The sequence below is a fragment of the Umbelopsis ramanniana genome (genome assembly GCF_025399195.1).
Source record: "Umbelopsis ramanniana AG unplaced genomic scaffold K450scaffold_67, whole genome shotgun sequence".
Taxonomy (NCBI): domain Eukaryota; kingdom Fungi; phylum Mucoromycota; class Umbelopsidomycetes; order Umbelopsidales; family Umbelopsidaceae; genus Umbelopsis; species Umbelopsis ramanniana.
In genome coordinates this window covers 1-24,670 of record NW_026252153.1, presented here as the reverse complement: position 1 = coordinate 24,670, position 24,670 = coordinate 1, and the positions used below count along the sequence as shown (strand labels likewise).

Genomic DNA, 24,670 nt, shown 5'->3' with positions numbered 1-24,670 from the left:
AATAGCGTATTTTTTTGTTGTGGGGTGCTTTGGAAGGAGTTTCAATGACCCAATGTCATTTGAGCGGGAACAATTCAGTCAGCTGGGTTTCAAAAAAAGGAAGCAGAGACCACGTTAAGTGTGCATGTGGAGGGAATGGTGCGGCTTAAAGTAAACTGTAAAAAATATTTGTTATAGGATTTAAACTTAGTTCTGAAAAATAATAATAGTAGTGGTGCCTTAATATTGGAAACAGAGTGTATGTCTCTCTGAATCTTAAGTCTCAGGCATCATGGAAGAGAAAATATGAACATTGTTGGTAACACTGTCAGACCGACGTCAATAAGGAGACAGTAAGAACGAGAAATGCTAGGGATGTCACAAATTTCTATTAGCGTACATTTTGCTTGCCTTGAATGTTCCTCTGTGAACCTATTTTCAAAGACGCATAGTTAATTTATCTGTTTTCTTATGATATATTGATGCTGTACAAGTTTTGAAATATGGATGGTCATGAACAACCGCAAGCAAAATGATTATATTTAAAGCCATCAGTGCAAAGCAGTTTTTATATTTCAAATTGCAAGTAATTTTTTCCTGGTCAGCTAGGGCTTTTATTTTTTCCTCCACATAATTTTTCTATCAAGTTCAGCATATTCCTCTCTGTGATCCATCATGTTAGATATCCGAAGAGCGTCAATGCTATGTATAGCTTCACTGCTCTCATTGACAGCAATAACAGCAGTTTCTGCCAGCGTCAATCCAATTGTGATCAAAGGAAGCAAACTGTTTGATTCAGTCACAAAGGAACAATTCTTCATAAAAGGGTGGGTTGACATACAGCATGCATGCAACTAAACTTGCATCAGTTCTCAAGTTAACACTTTCTCTCACCATCGTAGTGTTGCATATCAGCCACGAGGAGGTCTCTTAACAGGAACCGACCCGCTTGCAAACGAGAGTACCTGCGTAAAAGATGCTGAATTGATGAAAGCCTTGGGTGTGAATACTGTTCGAGTATACGAGGTAATGCATTGCTGTGCTTTATATATATATACCACTTGATGTAGAGTGACTGACAAGCAAATCTATCTTAAAACCCCCATCAGATTGATCCTAGCAAAAATCATGATGCCTGTATGAACGCTTTTGCGTCTGCAGGAATTTACCTGCTTTTGGACATTGCAACCCCGAAGCATTCCATCAATCGTCAGACTCCTGAATACGATCTCAATCTATATCTTAGCTTTGCGGCAGCAATTGATGCATTTGCTGGTTACTCCAACACTCTTGGATTTGTTGCTGGAAATGAAGTGTCTAACGACAAAACAACCTCTGCAGCATCAGCCTTCGTCAAAGCAGCCCTGCGTGATGCGAAGCAATACATCAAATCCACGAAGTCAAGGTATATTCCGGTTGGTTATGCTAGTAATGATGATCAGTACATACGAGACGCCATCAAAGACTACTTTAATTGTGGCGATGATTCGTCCAGGGTAGGTGAACTGTTGTAATATGGACGAACATATGGGGACATCTAACTAATGAATACGTCGATTTCCAAAGGCTGATTTCTTTGGTGTTAATTTATACGAATGGTGTGGAAACAGCACCTTTCAAAAATCTGGCTATTCAGAGCGTACCAAAGAATTCGAGAATTACAGCATTCCTGTCTTCCTCTCTGAATACGGATGCAATCTTATGACACCACGTCCTTTCACTGAAGTGGAAGCTATCTACGGGCCTGATATGACTGGTATATGGTCCGGTGGAATTGTATACGAGTGGTCTCAACAGGACAATAGCTATGGTCTGGTCCAAATTGACGCAAGTGGAAACGTCACACCACTACCCGACTATCAGAACTTGAAGACTGAGCTTGCAAAGGTATCGCCTAAAGGTGTCTCTATGGACTCGTACAGTTCAAATACCCAAGCATCTCAATGCCCAGCCCAAAACGAAAACTGGCTAGCTTCCAGCAACCTGCCACCAACGCCATCTGAAGGAGGATGCAAATGCATGACTGATAGCTTAACATGTACCGCCAACACGAACACCTTTTCAGCCGGAGGAAATGACACTGCGATAGGAGATCAGCTGAACTACCTTTGCAGTAATTACAACTGTAGCGACATATCTGCCGATGGTTCCAAGGGTGTCTATGGTGCTTTCTCATTCTGTGCACCGGAGGACAAGCTCAAATACATGTACAACTTTGCCAGCGCTGGGGATAGCTCCAAGTGCACTTTCGATGGACATGCTATGGCCGCCCAGCCTTCGCAGAGTGATTTACAGTCTTGCTCAAAAATCAAGGCTACATCTCCCAACACTGGCATCAATGGTGGCAAGGTCAATTCAAGCTCTACATCAGCATCAACCTCCATCTTTGGTCAGCTTAACTTCAGCATTTTGGCTGCCTTATCCTCTGCACCCCTGATATTGAACGCTGCCCAGAACTTTATGTAAACAGAATCCCCCCCATGGAAAAGTAGGAAGGCTCGCATCATAGTCATTTACATAGCCGCTGACTAGATGAACTCCTGGTCAGCACAGGTAATCAGCTTCAACCAGTGAACGTTCATCATCATTAAATTTGCATATAACAGTACATTTCATTGCTTGCGAATAGAACTTTTTTAAATAAAACCCCACTCGCATACCTTAGTAATTCACTGCTCTCTCATTGATTGGAATACGGTGTGGGAATATCTCATGGCGTGATCGTTGCTCTTTAAAAACCATGTATAGCAGCGACGATGATGTACTTCCGGTCAAATTTATGTTTCCGACGACATCGGAACTCAATGTTATCGATCTTGACTACTTTGTTCTAGAAGTATTATGTAAGAAGCAAACGCAACACAAGAAAGGAAATACGGTTGTAAAGCATTCTATGAAAATATTTGGTAACATTACTAAACGATTTCGAATAAATTACAATGGGGGGTGGGTCATTTAATGAAATAGTACTAATTTCCATAGACTATCTACAGTATATGACGTCTATATTCCCATCACCTCATGCAACTAGATCATCATAGCCCTTCTGCTTTAAGGCGACGACTGTGTTTGCGTTGACAACATTGCTCTGTCTCGACAAGCCTTCGGCAACAAAGATCGCTCGTAAAGCTCGAATTTCGTCGTCTTGGAGCTCATACTTCTTGACGTACCCCTCCGCTCCACCATACTTGTTATCCAAGTACTTGAGGGTGTCAACGATGACTTGTTCTGGCGCATCGCTAAACGTCGCATCCAGACCAGTCTTCGCCATCTCTTGCACCATGACTTCTCTTTGGGCCTCCAAACCTTTTTGTGTCTTGACATAATCCTGTATAATCAATGGGCGTGGCACATCGCATAATGAGAGAACAATGGCTATGACCAATCCGGTTCTATCTTTCCCTTGAGTGCAATGAATGAGGATGGGGTATGTTGCACTAGCTATCATGATTCGAATCACTTGGATGATTTGCTCCCCGCAGTAGTCCAGAAAATCATAGTTGAGGCCTTGAAGTCCCTTTGGTTGTAAAACTTGGGATCCTACCGCTCGAATGGCACGATCTTTACGACCGATCATCATCCAGCCTATCAGTTTTCTGGAACAGCATAGAACGGGTTTTTAGTACTGTATTCCCCACCCCACAGTTTGACCATCACAATTGACCTTACAATTTTAGTGCAAATGGGCATGGCTTTATAACACAGTAATATCTGTATTTTGAACCAGCAAAGTTCACAAAATAGGTGGTACGTGTGGTTAAACCACCCTGCTTTGATTTTGATAGCTCCTTTTTCAAATCGTCCATGGCCACTACCGTTGATCTCTTGCGAGCAAGGCGAGTGTCGGTGGGCGATTTCCGCTGTCCTGTAACTACCGTTTCACTAGCAACCGATACGTGTTTTGCGTTGAGTTTGCTCAATCTATCTTCAACGTGTGGTGGTAAAACTTGTGACATCATATCAGTAGGCTTGACAGCCGCTATAGCTCCGGCTGGAAAGGTGTTTGCCAACATACTGCCAATTTTACCCTCTGTCCTGTTTCACCAAATATGGCGTCAATTTTCACTGCCAATATCTCGGATTTTCAAAATGCCATGGACTACACAACGAAGGAAAAATCAACGTACTCTGATCGAAGATCGACGATGGTTCTGATATTATAGGTAGCGGTAAGAGTTTCAAGGTCGCTCGTTGATGCGTCGTCCAGTCTCCCTGATCTGAACAGAATGCCGTGCTTGATATATCTATGATATAGCACGCGTTAGTACCAAAGCATAGAAAAAGCTTTAAGAGAGTACGATAGTTACTGTCGAACACCCTGATCAGTCTTCACACTAGTGCTGGCTCCCACGTCTCGAAAATTGACGATATTTTCGAACGAGTGCGATTCTACCTTGAGATTGTGGGCACTCTCTGCAGGTGCCGGTGCACCTGGCTTTTCTGAAAGTACATTTGGGATACTATTGACCGGTATAGGGTCAGTATGGCCGTTTGAAATAGTGTCGGCAGCCATGGTATAATGAAGTTGATACAGAAAAGGAAAGAAGAAAAATAGATGTCGAGAAACAATCGTCATACTGAAGCTTTTATACCTGTCGGAGATGGAAACATTTTGCTTGCCTATTTTCCTACTGATCACTTCACCTTTGTATTTGATGGGTGGTATGAACGAATAATTTATATATAGAAAAAAAAAAGATGTGGTTGGTTCGGATAACCTATGTAATTAAATGTGAAAAAAAAACTCTTCTGTACAAAAGTGCTACATGGCGACTGATGGCCATTAAGCATGATAAACTCCTGGTCTATGTCGATTGATGGGAGGGTGACCTAAGGTTCTGCTTTTAAGGACATGTCGCTCTTCGTTGGAACCATACTGTCCATAATAAGAGTCATGCCTTGCATAAATAGATGAGACGTTTGAATGATCTTGATGACTTCTATCAAATGATGGTGATGGGCGAGTCGTAAACGAGTCCACTGATTCAACCGGGTTGGTGTAATGTGATTGTTGTTGTTGTTGGTACAAAGTGTGTGAACTGGAGCTTAACATGGGCTCTTGATTATAGGCATAATCGCTGTACGAAACTTGCTGATGGGTTGGACCAAAGTGCGAATACTCTCTACGGCTAGTGGATGAAACGGAAGATTGACTGCGGTGACTAGGTGAACTTGACCGGCTACCAAATAGCGAAGATTGGTCTTCGAAATCCAGCTTGCTTGACGTATCGCTTATGGTTTTCTTGGGAGTCGTAGGCGTCGACAGCGAAATGCCACCGCAATTATTCTCCCAGCGTTCTGAGCCTCCTGTCCAGTTGCGCATTAACTCCAAAAACCGCAACTGCTCAGCTCTCGAATAGACAGGTTCAGATTCTAGTTGCTCACTTTGATACTCCTTCAAATATGCTGTAGTCTCGGAACGAGATTGCTGGATACTTGTAGATACATTATCTACCTGTGGGCTATAGGTGATACCGTAATCCACAGACGATAACTGCCAGTCGTCATTTGATTTTTGGGACAGATCGTCCGCATAGATATGATCACTATGGGACTTGTCGTATAAATCACTTTGATGGCTCATAACACCGGTGTCCACACGTTGATCATCCATCGATAGACCTTGGTCAAGTTTTTTGGAGTCCGAATTGGTTGGACTAGACAATCCCTTCGTCTCTACCGGTGATATCTGGCGAACGTGAGATGATCGAAACACGGCAAGTTTTTTAGGTGTGGCAGGGGTTGAGCTGGCCGATAGTGGTGGGGAGGAGATCGCTGACACAGACTTTGGTGAAACAGTGGACGTACTTCGACTGAATTGAGCTGGTAAGGACAAAGTACGACCGGGATGCATATTCGGTTTTGGTCTTGAAGAGGACGTGCGCTTTTTTGTTTCCAATTTGGGTACAAGCGCTTTCAGTTTTGCCAATTGAACATTGTGTTCGCTTATTTGCTTGTTACCCTGATAAGTTCCTTCCTCAAGGGACGAGCGACTTGATATTACTTTTTCCTTTGTGAGATTGCGATTAGCCCATACCGAACCTGCAGAAGAATGCTTATCTTCGGCAGAGTTAGCCGCCAACGTCGGAAAGTTCTTTTCAAACGTATTTGTGCCATCACGAGTGGGTTTAAGTTGAGACAGTGAGCGAACTAGGAATAAAAAAGTTTTAATGACTGAGCAACAATTACTACTGACCAGAGAAATTGCATTTAATTTGCTCACCTTGGGAATCCATGGTTTCTGGCTGGTTGCTGCTTGAGCTATCGCCCGATATAGAATCTATCAACAGAATGTGTTAGAGAACCATCATAATGAAAAAATAAATCGTACATAAAGAGATGAGTACCTGACGGCTGAAGCCCTCTCGTGTTGAGAGATCTCATTGGCGAGCTTCCTGTGGTATTATTCAGCCAACTTGGTGAAAAGGCGTACGCCGATGGTTTTTCAACATGCGAACCATTCGACTCTGAGGCAGAGCTGTATGTATTCGATGTTGAGTCGAGGGCTTTAGCGTAGGCCGCAGGAGCCATGTGTTTTGGTGAGGGTGGCAGCCTCTAAGAGGTGCTGGGGGTTAAAATACAGCGAGCTGACGATACCAGCTATAAATAGCGACTACTACGAAGGGAAGGCTTTTATATATGGGATCGCAGGCGAAAGCAATTTAAAAAGTCAAATGGTTGATGTAAGTTTGTGAAGGAAAGATGCAGTAATTGAGCTGAATGTTGAAAACAAAAGAGGTTGAGGAGGGATGTAAAAATAAAGCACTATGCCGGATATGGAATCCCAACGAAGCGATGGTATGGTATGTGAGTATGTACAAAAGGTTGAGAGCTCAGTTGCTTGGATAAATGTCCAATGAACGAGGAAGGTGTTGGCTTGGGGAGGAATACGTGAAAGTGCGTGTGTGAGTTTGAAAATCTCACTGTTCTGTTTGAAAAAAAAAAGACCCTCTGAGAAATCCTCCTCCCCCCAGCGTTGATTTTTACACGTGACTGAAGAATTGGCTTTCCCAAAGTTTTTGCTTACGGTGCCACCTGGCATTTTGCTTCAAATCTATTCACACATGGCAACTGGATTGGTCTCTTTGCGACACTTGGCGACTCGCACTTCAGCAATTACAGCAAAGCCTGTATTCGTTGGAGCAGGTGTAAGCATTCGAAGCTTCGCCACCTCTCAGCCACAGGATCGCAAGCAGGCACCTCAAGCCATTCAGAACTGGGACGATTACTTCAAGCTTCGAGCGAAGCGAAGAAACTATGAACGTATTTGCTGCATTCCTAGCTCCATCACTGCTCTAGGTGCTGCAGGTACCTATTTTACCCAGTTGGAAATCGATCCCCTACACACCGTCTTTGGAATGGAAGCACTTCCCGTGTATGGAATGGCTACCGTACTTGCAGTATGTTACAGGTCACTTGGTCAGCCTTATTTGGCATGTTAAAGTTAACCAAATGTTATTTTTCAGGGTTTTGGTGGTTTCCTAGCCGGTCCTTTCATTGGTAGTGGTGTCTTCAAGTTGATGAACCGGGGTGCTACTCGTTCCATGGACCATTTGGACAGAGTATTTTACGAACATATTAAGAAGAACAGAGCGGATGCTCGACTCAACTCTATTCGTAACCCTGTTCCTGATTACTATGGCGAGAAAATCAAAAGCGTCTCAGATTATAGATCGTGGTTGAGAAAGCAGCGCGAACATTACAGAAAGGGCGTTTTCGGCGGCAAGCTTGATGAAGACTAAAAGGTACGGCTTGCGAGTTTGTTGGCAAGCAACTATTATAGAAAACGCGCAAAACGTTTACATGGCATATAGAAACCTAACTTGGCTAATGCAAGCTCCTCTCACATTCCCCCAACTTCATTAAATACGTTTGTAAAATAAGTCTTCTTATAGAGAGACAATAAAAATTTGGTGTTCAAAAGTAGTCTGTTGCAATCATTTGCTAATGGGTTAAGTTGAAACTTTTTTAATTTGGTCCTTTTCTACAAATATCAGACTATTTAAGCGCGGAGACGAGATTGACGAGCGAGTTGACGAGCGTTAAGCTTGGCAACCTTCTTACCGTCCTCCTTCTGAACAGTCTCTCCCTTCTCGGAGAGGACAACCTCAATGTGGCAAGGGTGGGAGAGGTAAGGGTTGATACGACCGTGAGCGCGGAAAGTTCTGCGGCGCTGCTTGGGGGCCTGGTTGACAACAATGTTGGCAACGTAAAGGTCCTCGACGCTAAGACCCTTGGCCTAAAGAGAAACCAATATTTTTTAGCTTCCACTTCCAGGTACTAACATAATAATAAAATACTAACCTCGGCGTTGCTCTCAGCGTTCTTCAACAAGTCAACGACGAACTTGCAGGACTTGACGGGCCAGCGAGCTTGTGTGGTCTTGAAAGGCTTGGCTTGAGCAGTGCGGCCAACACCACCGTTGAAACGACGGAAAGGAATGGCTTGCTTGTGCTCTTGGACATCACCAAGGTAGGTCAAAGCCTTGGAAAGCTTCATGCCAGTGACGGCAACGGCGACCTCATGGGTGTTCTTGAACTAAAAAGAGTAAATAAAACATGAGTGGGAATGTTGAGTAGAAGTCGGTTAAGCTCGATTGAGCATGCTGGTTGAGAATACATACGTGAACACGGAGGTAAGAACCACGGGAGAGGGAGGCTGTAAATTCAAAAGACAATCAAGTCAATTTAAACGTCTAGTTTGTTGCAAAGCGACGATCGCTAACACTTACACTTGGCAGGGTTGGACGGAGTGGCAGCGTATCTGACCATTTCTACGAAAGTCTGCGGAAGATTGAAAAAATAATGTTCAGCTCATCTGCATTTTCAATGTTGGGTAATTTTATGAAATCAAATGGGATGCGTGGGTGAATATGAGGTATCGTCGTATCGACTTCGTAAAACCATGCGCTATTCTGATTCATAATCTTTCGTAGCTGTCTGTGTACCGCCTCGATGGATAGATGGTTGACATAGGTGGATGGAAGGATCGTAGTTGCTCATCCATCCATATTGGCGTATTTTCGATTCGAATTTGGAGCATCGATCACGGTGTGCATCCATACATCACTATCTGCATCTATCGTAATAACATAGAGAAATCATGACATTGGGGATCATATATACCTCGAGTGGAAAAAAGAAGGAAGCTAGGCGAGGTTGCTCAGATTCTCAACTTGGGTGCGCTCGAAAGCCAGCTCAGCCACTAATGGAGTTGTCGGACTGTAAATAAATCGTTGGTAGGCCAAGAGCGTCAGTGTCGCCCAAAATTATTCACGGCTTGCAAGCCAAGATATTTAGCTCGAGCTTCACGGTCCAAACAATGTTTCTAAGGTAATTTAAATGCACAATGAGTTTTATATCTCGCCTTATATTCTTCTATATATTTAGGAACGAACGACAGCTCTGATATGATATACGGCCTTTGACTCGCAAACTAAGAAGTGAGGCTTTTTGATCTGCTACTTGATCTAATTTGAACAACCTGTATTCAACGCTGAATGAATAAGAGACTTTTCATTCCTACAGAATATGTATTGCCTTTTTTTCCTTGCGGAGATATTATTGCGGCTATCAGCCGCCTCAACGATGCAGATACCCGTCAAATGTTTGCGGCTATGCTGCGATTGTGCATGATCTAATCGCTCCGGATCGTAATCAAGGTTGAAGCATAGTAAATAGCTCAAGAAATTTTCCATGAAAGAAGCTAGCAGTGGAGCTAATATAGCTAAAAATATGCAGCAACTCGTAAATGCTATCGCACACTTTGTCGGACTTTCAATTTCATACTCTCAAGCTTTTCTATGCACCGTCATGTCAAACGTAAATGTATAACAATGCTTCTGCAATTACCCAAGAGCACTTGCCAGAGTTCTGCAAAAACATAAGGCTGTCAAGTCGAGGTGAAGTTATGACCGCGAAGTTTACCGAAAGAAAGCGAAGCCAGCCACGATATGTCAGAAACGTGCTAACCTGACAGTGCGCACAACTACGTCCTTTTCAAATAGATCTTCTGTCATGTTCGCACAGCTTTTTATATAATGGCTACAAATTGGCCTTCGACTGTTTTCGTTTGTGTTCTTGCCAGAGACATATAAGGTATGTACTAAGGTATCTATAAAATTTAAACATAGCGAATTAATTTGATCCACTTTTTGGAAATGTGACGTGTTAGAATCTGTCCACTCAATCAAACAGTGTTAAATTGAGTGATTACTGTTATCAGCGGCACTACTGTGGGTCACTGGGGCGAACTTAGTCATTCAGCTTCAACTGAAGAGTTGGATTTGTTGGTGGAGTCTACAGCCCAGCCAACCATATCTCAGGTTAAATTTGATTGGCTGAGTAAACCTAGATTTTGACAAATAGCACCAGCGACTTTCTCAGGCCAAAAAAGCTCGTCGGAACTTCCGCCACCTTATAAAAGACCAGCTTTATCACCTTTTGTACCTATCTTTCCGTCGATTGCTCTTTAAACTATAATGGCTGCCGAAACTCAAGCTGATATTCAAACCATCAAGACCCAGTCTGGTCAAACTCTCGAAGGTAAGAGTCCATCCCTCAGGCGTTGTTTCGTATTTTCTGAGGACACCGGATTAACTTGTTCGGAATCGTAATAGTCCATACCCACCTCTTCATCAACAACGAGTTCGTTGCCGGTCATGGTCCCCTTATTGAGACCATCAACCCCACCACTGAAGAGGTTATTTGCAAGGTCCACAGTGCTACCGAGGAAGATGTTAACGCTGCCGTTGAAGCCGCCTATGCCTCTTACAAGAACGTCTGGTCCAAGGTCACTCCCGCTGACCGTGGTATTTTAATCAACAAGTTGGCTGATCTCATGGAGCGTGATCAGGATGAACTTGCCGCTCTCGAAGCCATCGACAATGGAAAGGCCTTTTCCGTTGCCAGAGACGATGATATCGCAGGATGCATTGGCTGTTACCGTTACTTTGCCGGTTGGGCTGACAAGATCCACGGAAAGGTCATTGACACTTCCCCTGACCAACTCGTCTACACCCGTCACGAAGCCCTTGGCGTTGTCGGTGCCATCATCCCCTGGAACTACCCTCTCATGATGGCTGCTTGGAAGTTCGCTCCTGCCCTTGCTGCTGGTAACTCCAGTAAGTATAACACTCCGATACCCCGACGGGAAAGCGGACTTTGGAAATCTCTAATCTTGTCTCATTTGTAGTTGTCATGAAGACTTCAGAACTCACTCCTTTGTCTGCATACAAGTTTGCCGCACTAGTTAAGGAAGCTGGCTTCCCCGCTGTAAGTACACATTGAAGAATGAAGTAGTTTGTTCGAGAGTTTTGTAATAACAGAGTGAACTATGTAGGGTGTCGTCAACATCATCACCGGTTACGGTCACATCACTGGTAGCGCTCTTGCTAGCCACCGCCGCGTCTCTAAGATGGCTTTCACTGGATCCACCGTTACTGGCCGTAGAATCATGGAGAGCTCCAGCTCCTCTAACCTCAAGAAGTTGCAGCTTGAACTCGGTGGCAAGTCTGCCCAGATTGTCTGCGCTGATGCTGATTTGAAGAACGCTGCCAAGCACGCCGCTGCTGGTATCTTCAACAACCACGGTCAAAGCTGCAATGCTGGATCTCGTATCTTTGTTCAAGAATCCGTTGCTAAGGAGTTCATTGATCTCTTCACTGAGCAAGCTAAGGCCATCGTTGTTGGATGCCCCTTCAAGGATGAAACCAACCAAGGTCCTCAAGTCTCCAAGGGACAATTTGACAAGATCATGAACTACATCAAGATTGGTCAAGAGGAAGGCGCTACTCTTCACTTTGGTGGTGAGCGTGTTGGTGACAAGGGTTACTTCATTACTCCCACTGTTTTCACCAACTGCAAGAACGATATGACCATTATGCGCGAAGAAATCTTCGGTCCCGTGGTTGCCATCGGAACCTTCACTGACGTTGAGGAAGCCATCGAGCTTGCCAACGACAACGAGTATGGTCTTGCTGCTGGTGTCTACACTAGCAACCACTCCACTGCCATCAAGGTTTCCAATGCACTCTTGGCTGGTTCCGTTTGGGTTAACTGCTACGATCTTTTCAACAACAGCGTTCCATGTAAGTGTGACCTTATGTTGAATCAACATGCATGCAAAGTAGTTGGCGTTTCTAACTAATCACGTTTATAATAGTCGGTGGTTACAAGCAGAGTGGCTTCGGAAAGGAGCTTGGTAAATATGCTTTGGTGAGTTCCGTCTCTGAGTCTCAATAGTTACCATTATCCTCATTCAATACTAACATCATCTTTTTTTTTAAACTTGTTAGTTGGAGTACACTCAAGTCAAGTCTGTCATCACTCTTGTCGATTTTTAAATGCTTGGCTTCTACCTAACACCCGTTGTATAATACATATAAATAAAATTGAAGTTGAAATCTGCAACTTGTTCTTTTGATTGGAATTGTGTTTCTAAATCGTCTCGTTATGAAAAACATTACCCACAGCCATCAATATCAACAATACAATTTTCTCATCACGCCAATGCCTTAAGGCTTTGTGATTTTTCTCAAAGTTGAACGGAACTCATGGCCTTAAAAGCGCCAGCTTGGTGATACAAGGCAGAAGATGGTGCTTCCACGGAGTGAGGCAAGTATTGGTATATGGCATTGTATGGTATCATACAATCGATATTGCGTGAGGGGAGGATGAATTGACTGTATACCTAATGACTAGCCTCTTCATATAGTTTATTGTTGCTTTTGCTATAGGCTCTCCTCGTTTTCCGCTTCGACACCTTTCAAATATTACCCACAAACAATCGGGAGTCACTTGGCTTCGCCAGGAAATTCATATGTTTCTATGTCACATTACTCAAGCCAATAGCAAAGTACATCTACTGAATAAATACAACCTCTCCCGCGTCCTGCAGTACTCAGATTAACATGTACTGTGACTGTGACCTTGATATGCTCGCCTTGGCGGTTCTCTCCGATACGGCAGTGAAAAATGCTGTGATTCACGTGAAAGACCGGAGTGATGACATCAGCAGAAACGAAAGGCTCACCACAGGGGCTTCATTGAGCGTTGCAAAGACCTTGAATCGCAAACTACCCCACTCTTCAGTTCCAAATGTCAGCCGCCATTCGTCAACATGCTGTCCGTGGCCTCATGAGAGCAAGACCCATGACCATTTCTAGAATTCACACCAGTACGAGCCATTTTTTCGCGTGTACACCGTCAAATGTCGACCATGCAGACTAAAATATATTCATTTTTCAATTGACAGCTGCCGCGGTTTCCCAGGTTGGCACAACTCACGCCCCTGATCGTGTACACGGTTCTTATCATTGGGATGTTGAGCGTGCTGCTTCAGCTGCCCTCGTACCTCTCATGGCTGCTCAGCTGGCTGTTGGAGCTAACCCCGTCACCGATGTCTTACTTGGTGTCGTTCTTCCAGTTCATCTTCACATCGGTATGTACAGCGTAATCATGTGTAGGGCAGTTATGTACCACTCATGCTAATTGGTCATTTTATCCATAGGTTTCGACGCATGCATAACTGGTAAGTTCCTTTCATTTTAAGAAATTGAACGATAGCTTGAAATGGACAACCGAGATCGCATTGGGAATAATGAAGTTGTCGTAATATCTCGATGGAACGAGTGCTCTCACTAATACATACTTACCTTGGACAGATTATTATCCCAAACACAAATCCCCCGTCATGAACAGACTCATGACATACACTTTGACTACCGCTACTGCTGGTATTCTCATCGGATGCTTTCAGTTCAATATGCATGATGTTGGTATCACAGAGTTTATCGCTCGCAGTTGGACCGCTTAGTGGTTGATCCTCGGTACACCAAAAATAATAAAAATAAAAAAGATCATCTCAACGATTTCATGGACCCGTTTTTAATTCTTAGCTTAAACTCGCCACCCTCAGGTGATCATTGGCTTTCCCGTAGAGGCGTCATTTGAATGATGGGCCATGCCGATTTTTGTGAATTTGTATCTTTTTGCTATCTGTGGCAAGGAAAATGGTTGCTTCTATTATGTTTATCCACTTGTAGGCATCAGTAATAGCTTTCCAGTTGGTTTTTTTTTTTTTCCATTTCATCTTAATGCCATGTGGAGCAGGAACTCTTATCTATGTGATATTATTGTAGTGCGCACCGAACATTAAAATTAAACTGGTATTAAGCTCCAAGGTGTATCTGTGGTGACCATACTTGGATTTTCTTACCATAAGAAGCAGCTAATGAAAGTACTTTGCTTGGAAACAACGAGTAATGTGGCTTGCAGCTTGTCTCTCACGATATGCTTACCACAATAGCAAGATGCAAAATTAAATTCTCGGGAGCTTTGTGGCGTGCTGATCTTGATAATTCTTGTTGGTCGTCTTTTTTGTTTTTACTTGTTTTGGGGCAAATAAAATGAACGCGTCGAATTCAGTTGAATAAAATAGTTTGTAGAAGTACATGCCATCCGTAAAAATAATGACTATAGATAAGAAGCGTGTAGCATCTGTATTGTAAGACGGTTCGCTCACTGGATATGGTGTGCTCGCTGGACATGCAGTTTGCCGTACCTCCGTGACGCTGTTACACACTATCAAGACATTACCCAAGAGCCAAAGAGACTGTCACCAAATTGAGCACAGAGTTAGTCGAACCCAGGATATGCGTCCTCATGTGTACCCTCAAACCTCAAATGGTTGAAAATCTCTTTTATGGATGTCATGCGTTACATGCTTCACGTACGGTGAATGCGTTTTGCACAACCAGATGCCTCCAATGATACTAATCGATCGACCAACCTGCCTGAGGACGTGATTGCTTTCAGTCTAATAGGGGAATTTCAGGTATTACGACAGCGAAATAAGCGAACAAACCCTCTTTGGGATCGAATGGCCGCTACTCGTAGGCCTGCCTCCTATGGTTAAGTTGATGAAGCCGATTATCCTGTCTTGAAGCGTTCAAAGATGAAAACGGTAAGAACGCATTCAATGAGGAAATACCTTCCACAAACCGTTCACTTCATTTAGGAACTTTTCAACTAAGTTGAACATACCGTTGTACAATTTCATGCGATCATTCGCATCGATTTCATTGCCTGGACGATCGGTCAATTTGTATATAAATGCTGTTTGCAATGTCCTTCTTTCATATCTTCATCCAAACAAATTTTCAAGATGCTCTTCAAGTCTATCGCTGCTGCTACTGCTGTTCTCGGTTTCGTTGCCTCTAGCTTGGCAGCTCCCGCCGTTGTCCCCACTCCTTTCTCCGGTATCCACAACAAGAAGGGTATTGCTGGTCTTCGCCCTGCCAATGTTACCACCACTCCCACTGGAAGAGCTTCCGTTCAGATCACTTATCATGGCGGTCCTATTATGACTGGTACCATCAAAGGTTAGTAGTCTCATTATGTTGTGTATCCGGGAATACATTTCCAAACTCAGAATTTATTGTTACTTAAACTTTGTTGTTCCCGTCAGTCTACCCCATTTTCTACGGTACATGGACTGCTGCTCAAAAGACTATTGTCAACACCTTTATCAGCGGTGTTAGCTCTTCCACCTGGTGGAACATCGAAAAGACTTACCACGATAACTCTGGTAACTATGTTACTGGACCAGTTACTCTCGGTACTGCCTATGCCGACAACTACTCTCAAGGCAAGAGCTTGAGCGACAACTCCATCGAGACCATTGTCTCTCACGCTATCAGTGCAGGTGGTCTTCCCGTTGATGCTAACGGTATCTACGCTGTTCTCACTGCTGGTGATGTTTCTGAGACCTCTGGTTTCTGCTCCCAATACTGTGGCTGGCACACAGATGGTAAGTGATGCTGGAATTCGGATTGTCAGTCGTTGAAGACACACGTGTTGATAAGTATCGGATTTCTAGGAACCATCTCAGGAAAGGATCTCAAGTACTTGTTTGCTGGTCTTGCTACCGCCTGCCCCAGTGGCTGCATTGCCCCCAACAACCAGAAGACCTCTCCCAACGGTGACGTTGCCGTCGATGGAATGATTTCCGTCCTTGCTCACGAAATTGTCGAAGCTGCCTCCGACCCCGACTTGAACGCCTGGTATGATGCCTCTGGCCAAGAGAATGCCGATAAGTGTGCCTGGACTTTCGGTACCACCAAGACTGCCTCCAACGGTGCTGCATACAACGTTGTCGTCGGTGGAAAGGACTACTTGATCCAGCAAAACTGGAACGCTGCTACCCAAGCCTGCGCTCTGTCTGCTTAAGTTGTAGGCTATATTTAACTATCAGTACACTTTTCTAAGTTATGAAAATAAACGTAACAATTGTCATATGTATCATTGAGAATTCTTACAAATAGCATTGGGATAAGTGCCTTCGGTGCTGACAATGCTTGAAATGGACACCGCAAATTTTGGCTGTTAAAAAAAACTGGCAAAATGATCAGGCGAAGCCACAACCTGCCAGCTTGAAACTTGAGTCGATCGATGAGTACTTCGACAATTGCTGAATGGTACGTGATTCTACAATTATGTCCCTTTAGTTTCCTTCACACTTACTTCTCTATCACCATTATCAGCATTACTAGGTGGAAAAAATCCTCAGGGCGTGGATCAGACATTTTACGGACAGCCGCCGCTCAACGAGATGGTAAGCTGCCAGCAATGCCGGTAACCAGCAGCGTAGCAGGTGATAATTTAAGTTTATTAGGTTCTTTCAACTATATCCAAGACCTTTCGGAAGTTGTAAATGAATGTAAGCATATACAGCATTGTGTTTTGTCGTATACATTTGACTGACCTGGACACAAGTGAGAGGGTATCTCGATGATATGTACGTTCTTTTCGACGAACATTTGCAAGAAAAGCAGATGGCTTTTCAAATCCAAGCGGAGAAAGGGGATGAAGGAGGTGTGGATAACTTTACATGCCTTTACAAGACATGTTTGGACATGTTGGATCAAGACTATATTATGAAGGTGATCATCAGTGGTTATGTTTATGCCTGCTCTTGTTTAGACGCAAACTTATATTCAATCCATTTAAGCAAACGATACAGGCGGTATTAAATGCACCTGAAGGATCAGCACATCCACAGCATTTGATCGGATTTTCAAGCGTATGGGCATGTGAGCCGTATGTTGACAACGAGCAGATTGATGCCTTGTTGCAACAAGCAGCATGATCTTCTTAAGACGAGAAAGACAAAAATACTTATTGCGTTAGCACGCGACAAGGAACACACGGACAGCCGGTTTGCTATATAAGAACTTCTTCGCAATGGGCAAACAATGTCATGTCATTGCATATTACGTTATCCGGCTTGGACACCACTTTACGGGGCGAATTAGAAACGTATCTACTTGGAGCAGGATTTCCAATTCAGTTGGACATGTATATAAAAAGTCAATGGTTATATCAAGGTTAATTATGTAACAAGCAATCAAATGTTGGTACAGGAAGCTGTGAAAACGTTTATGTGCAAGCAGAATGTACAATGGTATATAATAAATAATAATCATCGCTTCGTTCTAAGTCTTGGCTTGTCAACATAGGCTTGTTCTACGTATGGCATTTTCTGTATTTCTTCCAGGACGCGATCGGCTTCAGCTGATGGCACATTGCATAGACGGAATTTGTGCCATTCCTTCATTTCTGGTAACCGTGAAAGGAACTCAAGGCGAATGTTCTCTCCGGTATCAGAACTTAAGGAAATGTCTTCCGAAAGGTCCTTCTTGCTTTTAATGTTTATGATTGAATTTGAGCTGGGTTCCATATCAAGCTTTATGGATATTGACTCCAAATTTCGCTCTACAGATCAACGCGGTAACTCCGCCAACACAACTTGCGCTGGTTTTTGGCAGTATGGTTATGTCTCATTGTATTGGTAGAGAAGAAAGTCCTGTTCCTTAAAGAAAAGAAAAGAGCGATAACCCATTTTTACCATGTTTATCGTGTTGTCTTCATACTTGTTTCATTGCAAGGTGATGAACTTCGTTACTAACTTATTACTGATAGATGGCACTCAGAACTGTGATCATGACGTAGATGAGGCAAGAACTTGTCCTTAAGTGATTGCAAGGCTTTCAGCCTGGAAACAAGGAAATTGTGTATGGACCTCCACGGACCCTAACGGGTATGTTTTCCTGCGGCTTTGTTGGGGTAGAGATCTGCATGACTTGAGAGCGCTGAAATTTTCAGCGGTGCATTGCATTTACAAGCAAAAAGCTTCTGCTCCAACGTTATGAGTAATCTTTGCATTCTAGTCATTTACTACCGCAACCTTTTCAAACTTACAAAATAGTCAAAAACTTGGGCTGGCAGAGATTACAAAAGGGCGGGTTCTTTGGAAGATCATATTCCTTAGATGGTAACAGCGAGCCACGAACCAGTTGGCTCCACACCGAATCAGGAACGTGGTGAAGGAAAAATAAAGCAAGGCTGCCGGGTATAACTGCTCCCTTTTCCCTCCCTTTTTACTCTTTCATTCTCCCGTCTTTTACTTCTTCTTATCCCTGTATTCGCTACATGTTCAAGTGTTGATGGATTTTTTACAAGCTGTCACAGAAAATAAACTAGTTGACGTCCGTGGCCTCTTACAAGCCGGGTTCGATGTCAACAGTTTAATTGCATGGAATGCTAAACGCACGTTTACGCCATTGATATCAAAGCGCATCGTCAATCAACCCGAGCTTCTCAAGAAGATACAGATCGATGAAGAGTATTACGCCCACCCACTGAATTTGGCTGTTATTGGTGGTCATGAGGATATGGTACGATTGCTTTTGAGCGCCGGTGCTGATATTAACCTGAAAGATGGGAGAGGACGGTGAGTAGTCATTATAGCTCTTCATTCTGTACAACGGCTAGTGAGTTGACCGATGCTTTGAATTTAGCACTGCCATAATGTGTGCCATCTATGGTCTTGACTTAGACAGCAGCTGCATTAATGGAGCGAACGCACCTCTTATTGCACAGACTCACCCAGCTCATCTGAATATCATGCGCAACTGCTTACTTGGACATCACAATTTACATGTCGCTACCTTAGATTCAGCTCAAAATGACGCAAACGGTATTACACCACTGTGTATGGCAAGTTATCTTGGAAAGACAGAGATTATGACCCTTTTGTTGGAAGACGGCAGGGTGAACGTTGACGGAGCAGACAACAAAAACGCCACGCCTTTGATGTATGCCGGTTAGTAGCACTGTTATTGTATTACCAGTAAATGAGTAGAAGTGTACTAAGCAATACGGTAGCTCGAGATGGCAATGCGACAAACGTAAAACTTTTGCTCCAATACGACGCGTCCCCAGACGTGACAGATGATCATGGCTGGTCAGCGCTACAGTGGGGAGCAAGGAATCAGGAAATTATTTTGTTATGTGAGGAAGCGTTAAGGAGTAGAAGACCTGAAGTACCAGTAAGTTTTTCAGAGCCTATGACATTAGGGAGGAATGATTGTCTTGCAAACAGGTGGATAATCTTTTGTTTTTTTTTTCTTTATACAGGTTCTCAGCACTTCCTCACAATATGTGAAATACCCAACGAATTACACACGGTTGTTTTCCCTCATTAATTCTTTACCTCCATTTTCATCGTCTCTCTCTCACCTTCAACTGAACCCATTGCCATCACCAACTGAGGATGTACATGAGGCTTTGGATTCTTCATTTGACTTGCAAAAAGCACAAGCTGCTTTGCTTGTAGCCATAAAAGCGCATGATCATCTATCCATTCAATCATTGCTTTTGACTCCGCCAATTCCAGCATCAGCAAATCAACAAACCTACAATACGACGATTTTGGTCAATCACCATGATGCAAAAACTGGCTTGACTCCTCTCCATCATGCTATACGTAGTAAGCCATTACCGTCACTTGAAACGGTTACTATGCTGTTTCAGGCTGGAGCCGATATCAACGCACAAAGTGCCTATGGGCGCACAGCACTTCATCATCTATGTCGCTTCGGAGTCGATAAAGAAAATAATGTATGGGGAATACAAAAAGGTGCACAAAGTGGTAGAGCAGATTCCAAACGAGGAAGAAGACCTCAAATTGAATGTGTAGGGACACCTACTCCAAGCGTATCCACTCAAGCAAGAAGTACAGAGGAAGAGGGTGACGGGAAATCCCAATTCGATGAAAGCTATCGGTTAAGTATGCAAAGCGGTACATCCTCTAGATCATCGGCATCTGAAGGAAGGTTGTCGTATGCCTCAAATGAGAGCTTGAGGAATTCCGAAGCTCCTTTCGGTACCTATGAAAACAACCTAGAGTTGAACTCTACCGCAAACGCTTGTCGTCATCTGGCACGGTGCGCTTCTCTGCTTATCCGTTTAGGAGCATTGGTCAATCATCCTGATCCTACAGGAAACACTCCACTACATTTCGCAGCAGAGTTTGGAGGTGTTGTGGAAGTCATCGAAGTACTAGTCCGTGAAGGTAATGCAAATATTACTTACAAGAACAAGAGAGGGTTTACACCGCTTGAAGTGGTGAAATCGGAAGCAGCGAAAAAGACTCTGGAAGGTATGGAAAAAAGCAGTGGGGAAAAAGTTTAAATAGGTAACGTTGTAATCTTATATTAACCATTCAACAGTCCTTTTAAAAGAAGCTGCTCAAGACAAGATTACACCATTAAACGGTGTACATGCAACAAGTATTCATAATGACCATGCAGCATCCTTGTTGAATCGATCAACATTACGGACCAGCACTAGAAGCGCATTCCAGCGCCAAAGCTCCATCATCTCTCCAACAGAAAGCTTGCCTCCCTCAAGACATTTAAAGACATTGATTGTCGGCAGTCCACCCACTAAGTTAGATCACGTTATACAAATCCCTCAGACTCTGGAAGAGCTACGCGAGCAATTTATACAGATCCTAAGCAACATTTTCTTCTATCTCACGACTGGATCAAAGTCCATCGAATGCTTATTAGCCAAGATAACTAATATGGTATTACGGCCGGCAAATCTGGACTCTGATCAGCAGAGGAGACATTTTGCACAGCTAAGAGCGTCCATTGACGGTCTTCGAACCCAGCTTGAGCAAACCTATGCACTGTTTGATATTACGGATGAACAATATCAAAGCGTTGTAGTTTGGTACCAACAAGACATGGACGGAATTGAAGCTTTCAATATGGAGCTCTGGGAAAGATGTGAAGTGGAAAGAGAAAACATTGAAGCCGTATATGAAGCTTACGAAAAGCTCTGTGATCGAGTCAAAGATCTAGAATGCGACAATGATCAACTTGCCCGAAAGGTGGAAGCACTCCGGCGTAAAGGAAACAGAGTGCTGGAAAAAGCATGCAAGTCAGTTTCTGATCTCGACAGTACAAATGAAAGCGAGCGTTCGTCGATGGAAAACATTCAGTTCATTATGGAGGCAATCATGTTTTTGGAATCAGACAGTCGCCGGCATCCTTCAAACGCAAAACGCATTCAGCAGCAAAAAATGATGGAGGAGTTCGACAGTCTCATAATGGAGCACTCCGAACAAGTAGAAAAAGAGATTGCAGACATCAACATGAATAGCCTGAAAAATTCAAAAACTCTTAATAATCCAGAAAGCAAGACCATTATGGATGATATAGAGTACTCTAGAAGACTTCGTGAGGCCCAAACTATTCTGCTTAACCGATGGAACGCTTCCAAAGAACGAATCGAGAAGAATACTGAAAATGGTGAAGATGCTGAGCAACAACAAGAAGATGTGACCGACTTTCCATCAAATGACCAGGCATTGGATTCCGTCGAGACCTCCATTCGCTTCAAGCAACAAGGCAGCGTGTCTTCTATGGGAAAAACAGAAGAATCAGTGAGAGAACTTAGCATTTCACCATCTTCCACAAAGGAACGGTCTTCGTTGATGCGTTCTGAAAAACCGCAAAGGTTAAACCATCTGGAGTTAACATTTGATATATTGATGTCTAACCTTCATGAAATTGAGAAGGATATTTATGAAGCGGACAAGCGCATACATCAGATCTTGAGCTCAAAGCGCAACATGTATGAGAACCGGTTGGACCTTGAAGATCAGCTGAATTCCATAGATAAGGTGCACAGCCCAGAACAGTTAACTCAACGAGTAGAGGAGCTTCGTGTGGGTAGAAACGATGGTCCCATGGACGACGGTTCGAGCTTGGATGGATCGAATGAAAATCGACAGCAAGTCAGTACAGAGCTTAGTGCTATCATGGATCAAACAGCACAGCTATTTGAGGAGCAGCAACGCCTCATATCTGAGAGGGCAACATTAGACAACGAGCATCAGGAAAAGCGTGCCGAAATTGAAGATATCAAATCGGAAATCAGTCAGGTTCGCCCTGCCGAACTATTGTCTGGGCTGCTGGAGCGACTTGAAACTGAAGAGCCCAACCTTGTCATTATCCAAAAGGACTGGAAAGAAGATGTAGAATGCGTCAGTGAAGTAGTCTTTGATGATGATGTGGACTGCAACGCCAGTCCAGACAACGACATTTCTTTTGGCAAAGGTAGCATAGAAATACGCTGCCGTTTGGTCAAGCTGGAATCCAGTCTCCATACACTCAAGATATCATGTGAATCCCAGCTACAATCCTTGAAATCCAAACTTTCCGAGTCTCAAGCTGTATTATTACAATCTGAAAGAGAGCTCTCACAAGGTCGAGATAGGTTAAACTATATGTGCGATGACTTGAGCGACATTCAGCGACAGGTGTTTTTTTTGAAGCGAGAACTTGAAATCGTCATCCAACACCGTAAAGAAGAAATAATCAAGGTCTGGGAGGTTGTGAACGATGTACGAGATGGAGTTTTGATGAATTATCCTGCCAACGGCTCAATTCCCAATGGAATGAAAGGAGATTCTTCCCTAATATCACAGGAGAGCAATGATGAAGCACAAGACCAAGAACAGCAAGATCTTATTCTCAACGAATTAGAGCAATATCACATTGTTCATGAAAGCCTTCTCAGTGCACTAGAACAGCAACGCAAAGATCAAACCAAGATATCCTCGCAGACTCTACCAAATATTATCGCTACCCTACAATCCCAACAAGAAGCATTGTTGGCAAGTGACGAGCCAAGCATTATGGAGTCAACTCTAGTTCTGGGAGACTTGATTGACAGCGTACGAAAACGTGAGCTTGAAAGTTCGGCCATGTTTTCTCATCTTGGTGCGGAAAACCAGACTATTCGTTCTTCGCTCGCAATGCTTAAGAGAGCGACAACTTCTTCGGTTCGATCCAATTCCACACTCATGGAGGACCAATCTGAAGGACTAGGGTCACAGAGACTTCCACGTCAATATAACTCCGTTCGTCGAAGTGCACGAGGTGGATTTGGTTTACCTCTAAGCACCAAGAGCAGAAGTTCAATTCGAAGGATGTCCAACCTACGTAGTTCACTGCTATCCGATGCACAAACATTGTCCACTCTGGCATCCGGAGAAGTTAATTCAGCTATGAATCGTCCCACTAGTGGCATTCGCCGTAGCCGTCCTGATAGCCAGTACCCACGATCTCTCGTTTCGCCGGATAACTCTATTATTATGTCACCTACGCTGACATCCAGTTTGAGACAAGACGGCACCAGGGCATCCTTGATTTCCAATTCTTCCATATCCAGTCTTTCTTCTCTACACCAAGCTAACATGCTTCAAAAAGCGTCCAGATTGAAGGCAGCCAATGCCAGCAAGCGGACCCACCATGGAAATTCCATTTGAGCTTGACGCGTTTATTTTATTTTCGTACTTTTGTAATACTACAGTCCTTTTAGCGCTTCTCATAAACATTCAAACTCCGTATCAAACGTTGGTCTGAGGGCCATTAACACCCATTGCTGATAAGAAAGAAGATGATGTGATTGATCAATGAAGAACGAGCAAATCAGCCGATAAATTTATCCTTTATTCTACAGGCTATCTCATTAGTATTCCCCAAACTTGGGAAAAAGGCGGCCAGGTGGTCACAGCCAATAAATTTTAACCTTTATTCTGCAGGCTATCCTCATTAGTATTCCCCAAACCTAGGAAAACGGCGGCCGGGTGGTCACAGCCAGGAACAGTCTCTATATTACAGAGAGATTGTCTGTAGCAGAATTGCCGGAGATGTGCATTTTGGGATTTATACCTGATTGTTACTAGTATCAATGGTAGAGATACGAACAGAATAGTAGCCAAGGTCACGAAATAGATGGGGATTAAATATCGGGGTAAACTCACCTTGGCGAGAGTGCCTCACTCTTCGGTCCATGTATCTCGGTGAAGAGCAGGTAACGGGTGGATACGATACAGTATTTATTTCAACGTCAAATGATACTCCAATATGCGAGCCAATTGATATTATATTTGGTACATTATTTGCTCTCATTTTCTTTTATTTCTCTACCGGCCGTTATGAACTGGATGGATGAAGAAGACTGCCATGAAAACCCAATTTCGGAAATCGCTAGTGGCAATTCTCTTTGTCAATGGAAATTGTGTCACAATGCATGTGTTGTCATAGAGATGCTTTTCAACCTCACGTCGGAAGGAACCATCTTGCTCATCTTGCTACAGCATTTACCCTGATTTCAGTCCTGTTCAGCTCATTGATTTGATGGGAAGCCAAGAGCTTTCGTTTCTATGCATCAAACAATCATTCAAGAGCAACACATACTCTGGTGCGCAGTTTAACACACAAACGTTCCTAACGAAAGCCAAAGTTTACTTGATTCACTCTGTAAGCTTA

At 43.5% G+C, this 24,670-nt stretch overlaps 11 protein-coding genes across 11 annotated transcripts; 8 read left to right on the top strand and 3 right to left on the bottom strand.

Moving 5' to 3' along the window:
• Positions 1–678: 678 nt before the first annotated feature.
• K450DRAFT_214428 (uncharacterized protein) lies at positions 679–2,562 on the top strand (the record flags this gene model as incomplete). Its single annotated transcript, XM_051584826.1, has 4 exons — positions 679–806; positions 882–1,005; positions 1,089–1,475; positions 1,546–2,562. 4 exons carry the CDS (start codon positions 679–681, stop codon positions 2,443–2,445), a joined length of 1,539 nt encoding a protein of 512 aa, XP_051441280.1. The 3' UTR covers positions 2,446–2,562.
• Positions 2,563–2,855: 293 nt separating this feature from the next.
• K450DRAFT_257505 (uncharacterized protein) lies at positions 2,856–4,509 on the bottom strand. The gene is made up of 4 exons (XM_051591678.1): positions 4,287–4,509; positions 4,107–4,223; positions 3,649–4,014; positions 2,856–3,575 (listed from the first exon to the last, which is right to left on the bottom strand). Exons 1-4 carry the CDS (start codon positions 4,490–4,492, stop codon positions 2,999–3,001), a joined length of 1,266 nt encoding a protein of 421 aa, XP_051441279.1. The 5' UTR covers positions 4,493–4,509; the 3' UTR covers positions 2,856–2,998.
• A 27-nt stretch (positions 4,510–4,536) lies between these two features.
• Positions 4,537–6,901, bottom strand: K450DRAFT_257503 (uncharacterized protein). Its single transcript, XM_051591677.1, has 4 exons — positions 6,327–6,901; positions 6,203–6,259; positions 5,365–6,129; positions 4,537–5,286 (listed from the first exon to the last, which is right to left on the bottom strand). Exons 1-4 carry the CDS (start codon positions 6,508–6,510, stop codon positions 4,763–4,765), a joined length of 1,530 nt encoding a protein of 509 aa, XP_051441278.1. The 5' UTR covers positions 6,511–6,901; the 3' UTR covers positions 4,537–4,762.
• Positions 6,902–7,043: 142 nt separating this feature from the next.
• On the top strand, positions 7,044–7,721 carry K450DRAFT_274841 (uncharacterized protein; the record flags this gene model as incomplete). Its single annotated transcript, XM_051593145.1, has 2 exons — positions 7,044–7,379; positions 7,446–7,721. 2 exons carry the CDS (start codon positions 7,044–7,046, stop codon positions 7,719–7,721), a joined length of 612 nt encoding a protein of 203 aa, XP_051441277.1.
• Positions 7,702–9,159, bottom strand: K450DRAFT_257496 (uncharacterized protein). Its single transcript, XM_051591676.1, has 5 exons — positions 9,105–9,159; positions 8,711–8,762; positions 8,603–8,637; positions 8,284–8,517; positions 7,702–8,218 (listed from the first exon to the last, which is right to left on the bottom strand). Exons 2-5 carry the CDS (start codon positions 8,748–8,750, stop codon positions 7,982–7,984), a joined length of 546 nt encoding a protein of 181 aa, XP_051441276.1. The 5' UTR covers positions 8,751–8,762; positions 9,105–9,159; the 3' UTR covers positions 7,702–7,981.
• A 1,271-nt stretch (positions 9,160–10,430) lies between these two features.
• K450DRAFT_257491 (uncharacterized protein) lies at positions 10,431–12,395 on the top strand. Its single transcript, XM_051591675.1, has 6 exons — positions 10,431–10,523; positions 10,598–11,101; positions 11,173–11,252; positions 11,320–12,067; positions 12,142–12,194; positions 12,275–12,395. Exons 1-6 carry the CDS (start codon positions 10,460–10,462, stop codon positions 12,320–12,322), a joined length of 1,497 nt encoding a protein of 498 aa, XP_051441275.1. The 5' UTR covers positions 10,431–10,459; the 3' UTR covers positions 12,323–12,395.
• A 197-nt stretch (positions 12,396–12,592) lies between these two features.
• Positions 12,593–14,133, top strand: K450DRAFT_257484 (uncharacterized protein). Its single transcript, XM_051591674.1, has 4 exons — positions 12,593–13,155; positions 13,234–13,419; positions 13,489–13,509; positions 13,643–14,133. The coding sequence occupies exons 1-4, from the start codon at positions 13,077–13,079 to the stop codon at positions 13,792–13,794; spliced, it is 438 nt and encodes a 145-aa protein (XP_051441274.1). The 5' UTR covers positions 12,593–13,076; the 3' UTR covers positions 13,795–14,133.
• Positions 13,870–14,200, top strand: K450DRAFT_257483 (uncharacterized protein). Its single transcript, XM_051591673.1, has one exon. The coding sequence runs from the start codon at positions 13,942–13,944 to the stop codon at positions 14,134–14,136; it is 195 nt and encodes a 64-aa protein (XP_051441273.1). The 5' UTR covers positions 13,870–13,941; the 3' UTR covers positions 14,137–14,200.
• Positions 14,201–14,884: 684 nt separating this feature from the next.
• K450DRAFT_257482 (uncharacterized protein) lies at positions 14,885–16,264 on the top strand. Its single transcript, XM_051591672.1, has 3 exons — positions 14,885–15,361; positions 15,448–15,789; positions 15,859–16,264. Exons 1-3 carry the CDS (start codon positions 15,145–15,147, stop codon positions 16,206–16,208), a joined length of 909 nt encoding a protein of 302 aa, XP_051441272.1. The 5' UTR covers positions 14,885–15,144; the 3' UTR covers positions 16,209–16,264.
• A 165-nt stretch (positions 16,265–16,429) lies between these two features.
• On the top strand, positions 16,430–17,294 carry K450DRAFT_257479 (uncharacterized protein; the record flags this gene model as incomplete). The annotated part of the gene is made up of 4 exons (XM_051591671.1): positions 16,430–16,593; positions 16,654–16,698; positions 16,755–16,921; positions 17,002–17,294. Coding segments are annotated over 4 exons (502 nt in total), but the record flags the coding sequence as incomplete, so codon positions are not given.
• Positions 17,295–18,944: 1,650 nt separating this feature from the next.
• Positions 18,945–19,525, top strand: K450DRAFT_179544 (uncharacterized protein; the record flags this gene model as incomplete). The annotated part of the gene is made up of 2 exons (XM_051584313.1): positions 18,945–19,143; positions 19,206–19,525. The coding sequence occupies 2 exons, from the start codon at positions 18,945–18,947 to the stop codon at positions 19,523–19,525; spliced, it is 519 nt and encodes a 172-aa protein (XP_051441270.1).
• Between the last annotated feature and the right edge of the window lie 5,145 nt (positions 19,526–24,670).

Bases quoted from the DNA above. Each gene is read 5' to 3' on its own strand.
- K450DRAFT_257505 (XM_051591678.1), bottom strand. From the start codon at position 4,492: ATGGCTGCCGACACTATTTCAAACGGCCATACTGACCCTATACCGGTC. The intron at 4,015-4,106 runs GTACGTTGATTT...TTGGTGAAACAG, and splicing joins ATCGTCGATCTTCGATCAGA to GACAGAGGGTAAAATTGGCA. The intron at 3,576-3,648 runs GTAAGGTCAATT...ATGCTGTTCCAG, and splicing joins TGCCCATTTGCACTAAAATT to AAAACTGATAGGCTGGATGA.
- K450DRAFT_257503 (XM_051591677.1), bottom strand. From the start codon at position 6,510: ATGGCTCCTGCGGCCTACGCTAAAGCCCTCGACTCAACATCGAATACA. The intron at 6,130-6,202 runs GTGAGCAAATTA...TTTTATTCCTAG, and splicing joins AGAAACCATGGATTCCCAAG to TTCGCTCACTGTCTCAACTT. The intron at 5,287-5,364 runs GTGAGCAACTAG...GCAACTGGACAG, and splicing joins ATATTTGAAGGAGTATCAAA to GAGGCTCAGAACGCTGGGAG.
- K450DRAFT_257496 (XM_051591676.1), bottom strand. From the start codon at position 8,750: ATGGTCAGATACGCTGCCACTCCGTCCAACCCTGCCAAGT. The intron at 8,638-8,710 runs GTAAGTGTTAGC...TTGAATTTACAG, and splicing joins TCCGTCCAACCCTGCCAAGT to CCTCCCTCTCCCGTGGTTCT. The intron at 8,219-8,283 runs GTTAGTATTTTA...GTTTCTCTTTAG, and splicing joins ACGCTGAGAGCAACGCCGAG to GCCAAGGGTCTTAGCGTCGA.
- K450DRAFT_257491 (XM_051591675.1), top strand. From the start codon at position 10,460: ATGGCTGCCGAAACTCAAGCTGATATTCAAACCATCAAGACCCAGTCT. The intron at 12,068-12,141 runs GTAAGTGTGACC...CGTTTATAATAG, and splicing joins TTTCAACAACAGCGTTCCAT to TCGGTGGTTACAAGCAGAGT. The intron at 12,195-12,274 runs GTGAGTTCCGTC...TAAACTTGTTAG, and splicing joins AGCTTGGTAAATATGCTTTG to TTGGAGTACACTCAAGTCAA.
- K450DRAFT_257484 (XM_051591674.1), top strand. From the start codon at position 13,077: ATGTCAGCCGCCATTCGTCAACATGCTGTCCGTGGCCTCATGAGAGCA. The intron at 13,420-13,488 runs GTATGTACAGCG...TTTTATCCATAG, and splicing joins TCCAGTTCATCTTCACATCG to GTTTCGACGCATGCATAACT. The intron at 13,510-13,642 runs GTAAGTTCCTTT...TACCTTGGACAG, and splicing joins TTTCGACGCATGCATAACTG to ATTATTATCCCAAACACAAA.
- K450DRAFT_257483 (XM_051591673.1), top strand. From the start codon at position 13,942: ATGCCGATTTTTGTGAATTTGTATCTTTTTGCTATCTGTGGCAAGGAA.
- K450DRAFT_257482 (XM_051591672.1), top strand. From the start codon at position 15,145: ATGCTCTTCAAGTCTATCGCTGCTGCTACTGCTGTTCTCGGTTTCGTT. The intron at 15,362-15,447 runs GTTAGTAGTCTC...TGTTCCCGTCAG, and splicing joins TATGACTGGTACCATCAAAG to TCTACCCCATTTTCTACGGT. The intron at 15,790-15,858 runs GTAAGTGATGCT...TCGGATTTCTAG, and splicing joins CTGTGGCTGGCACACAGATG to GAACCATCTCAGGAAAGGAT.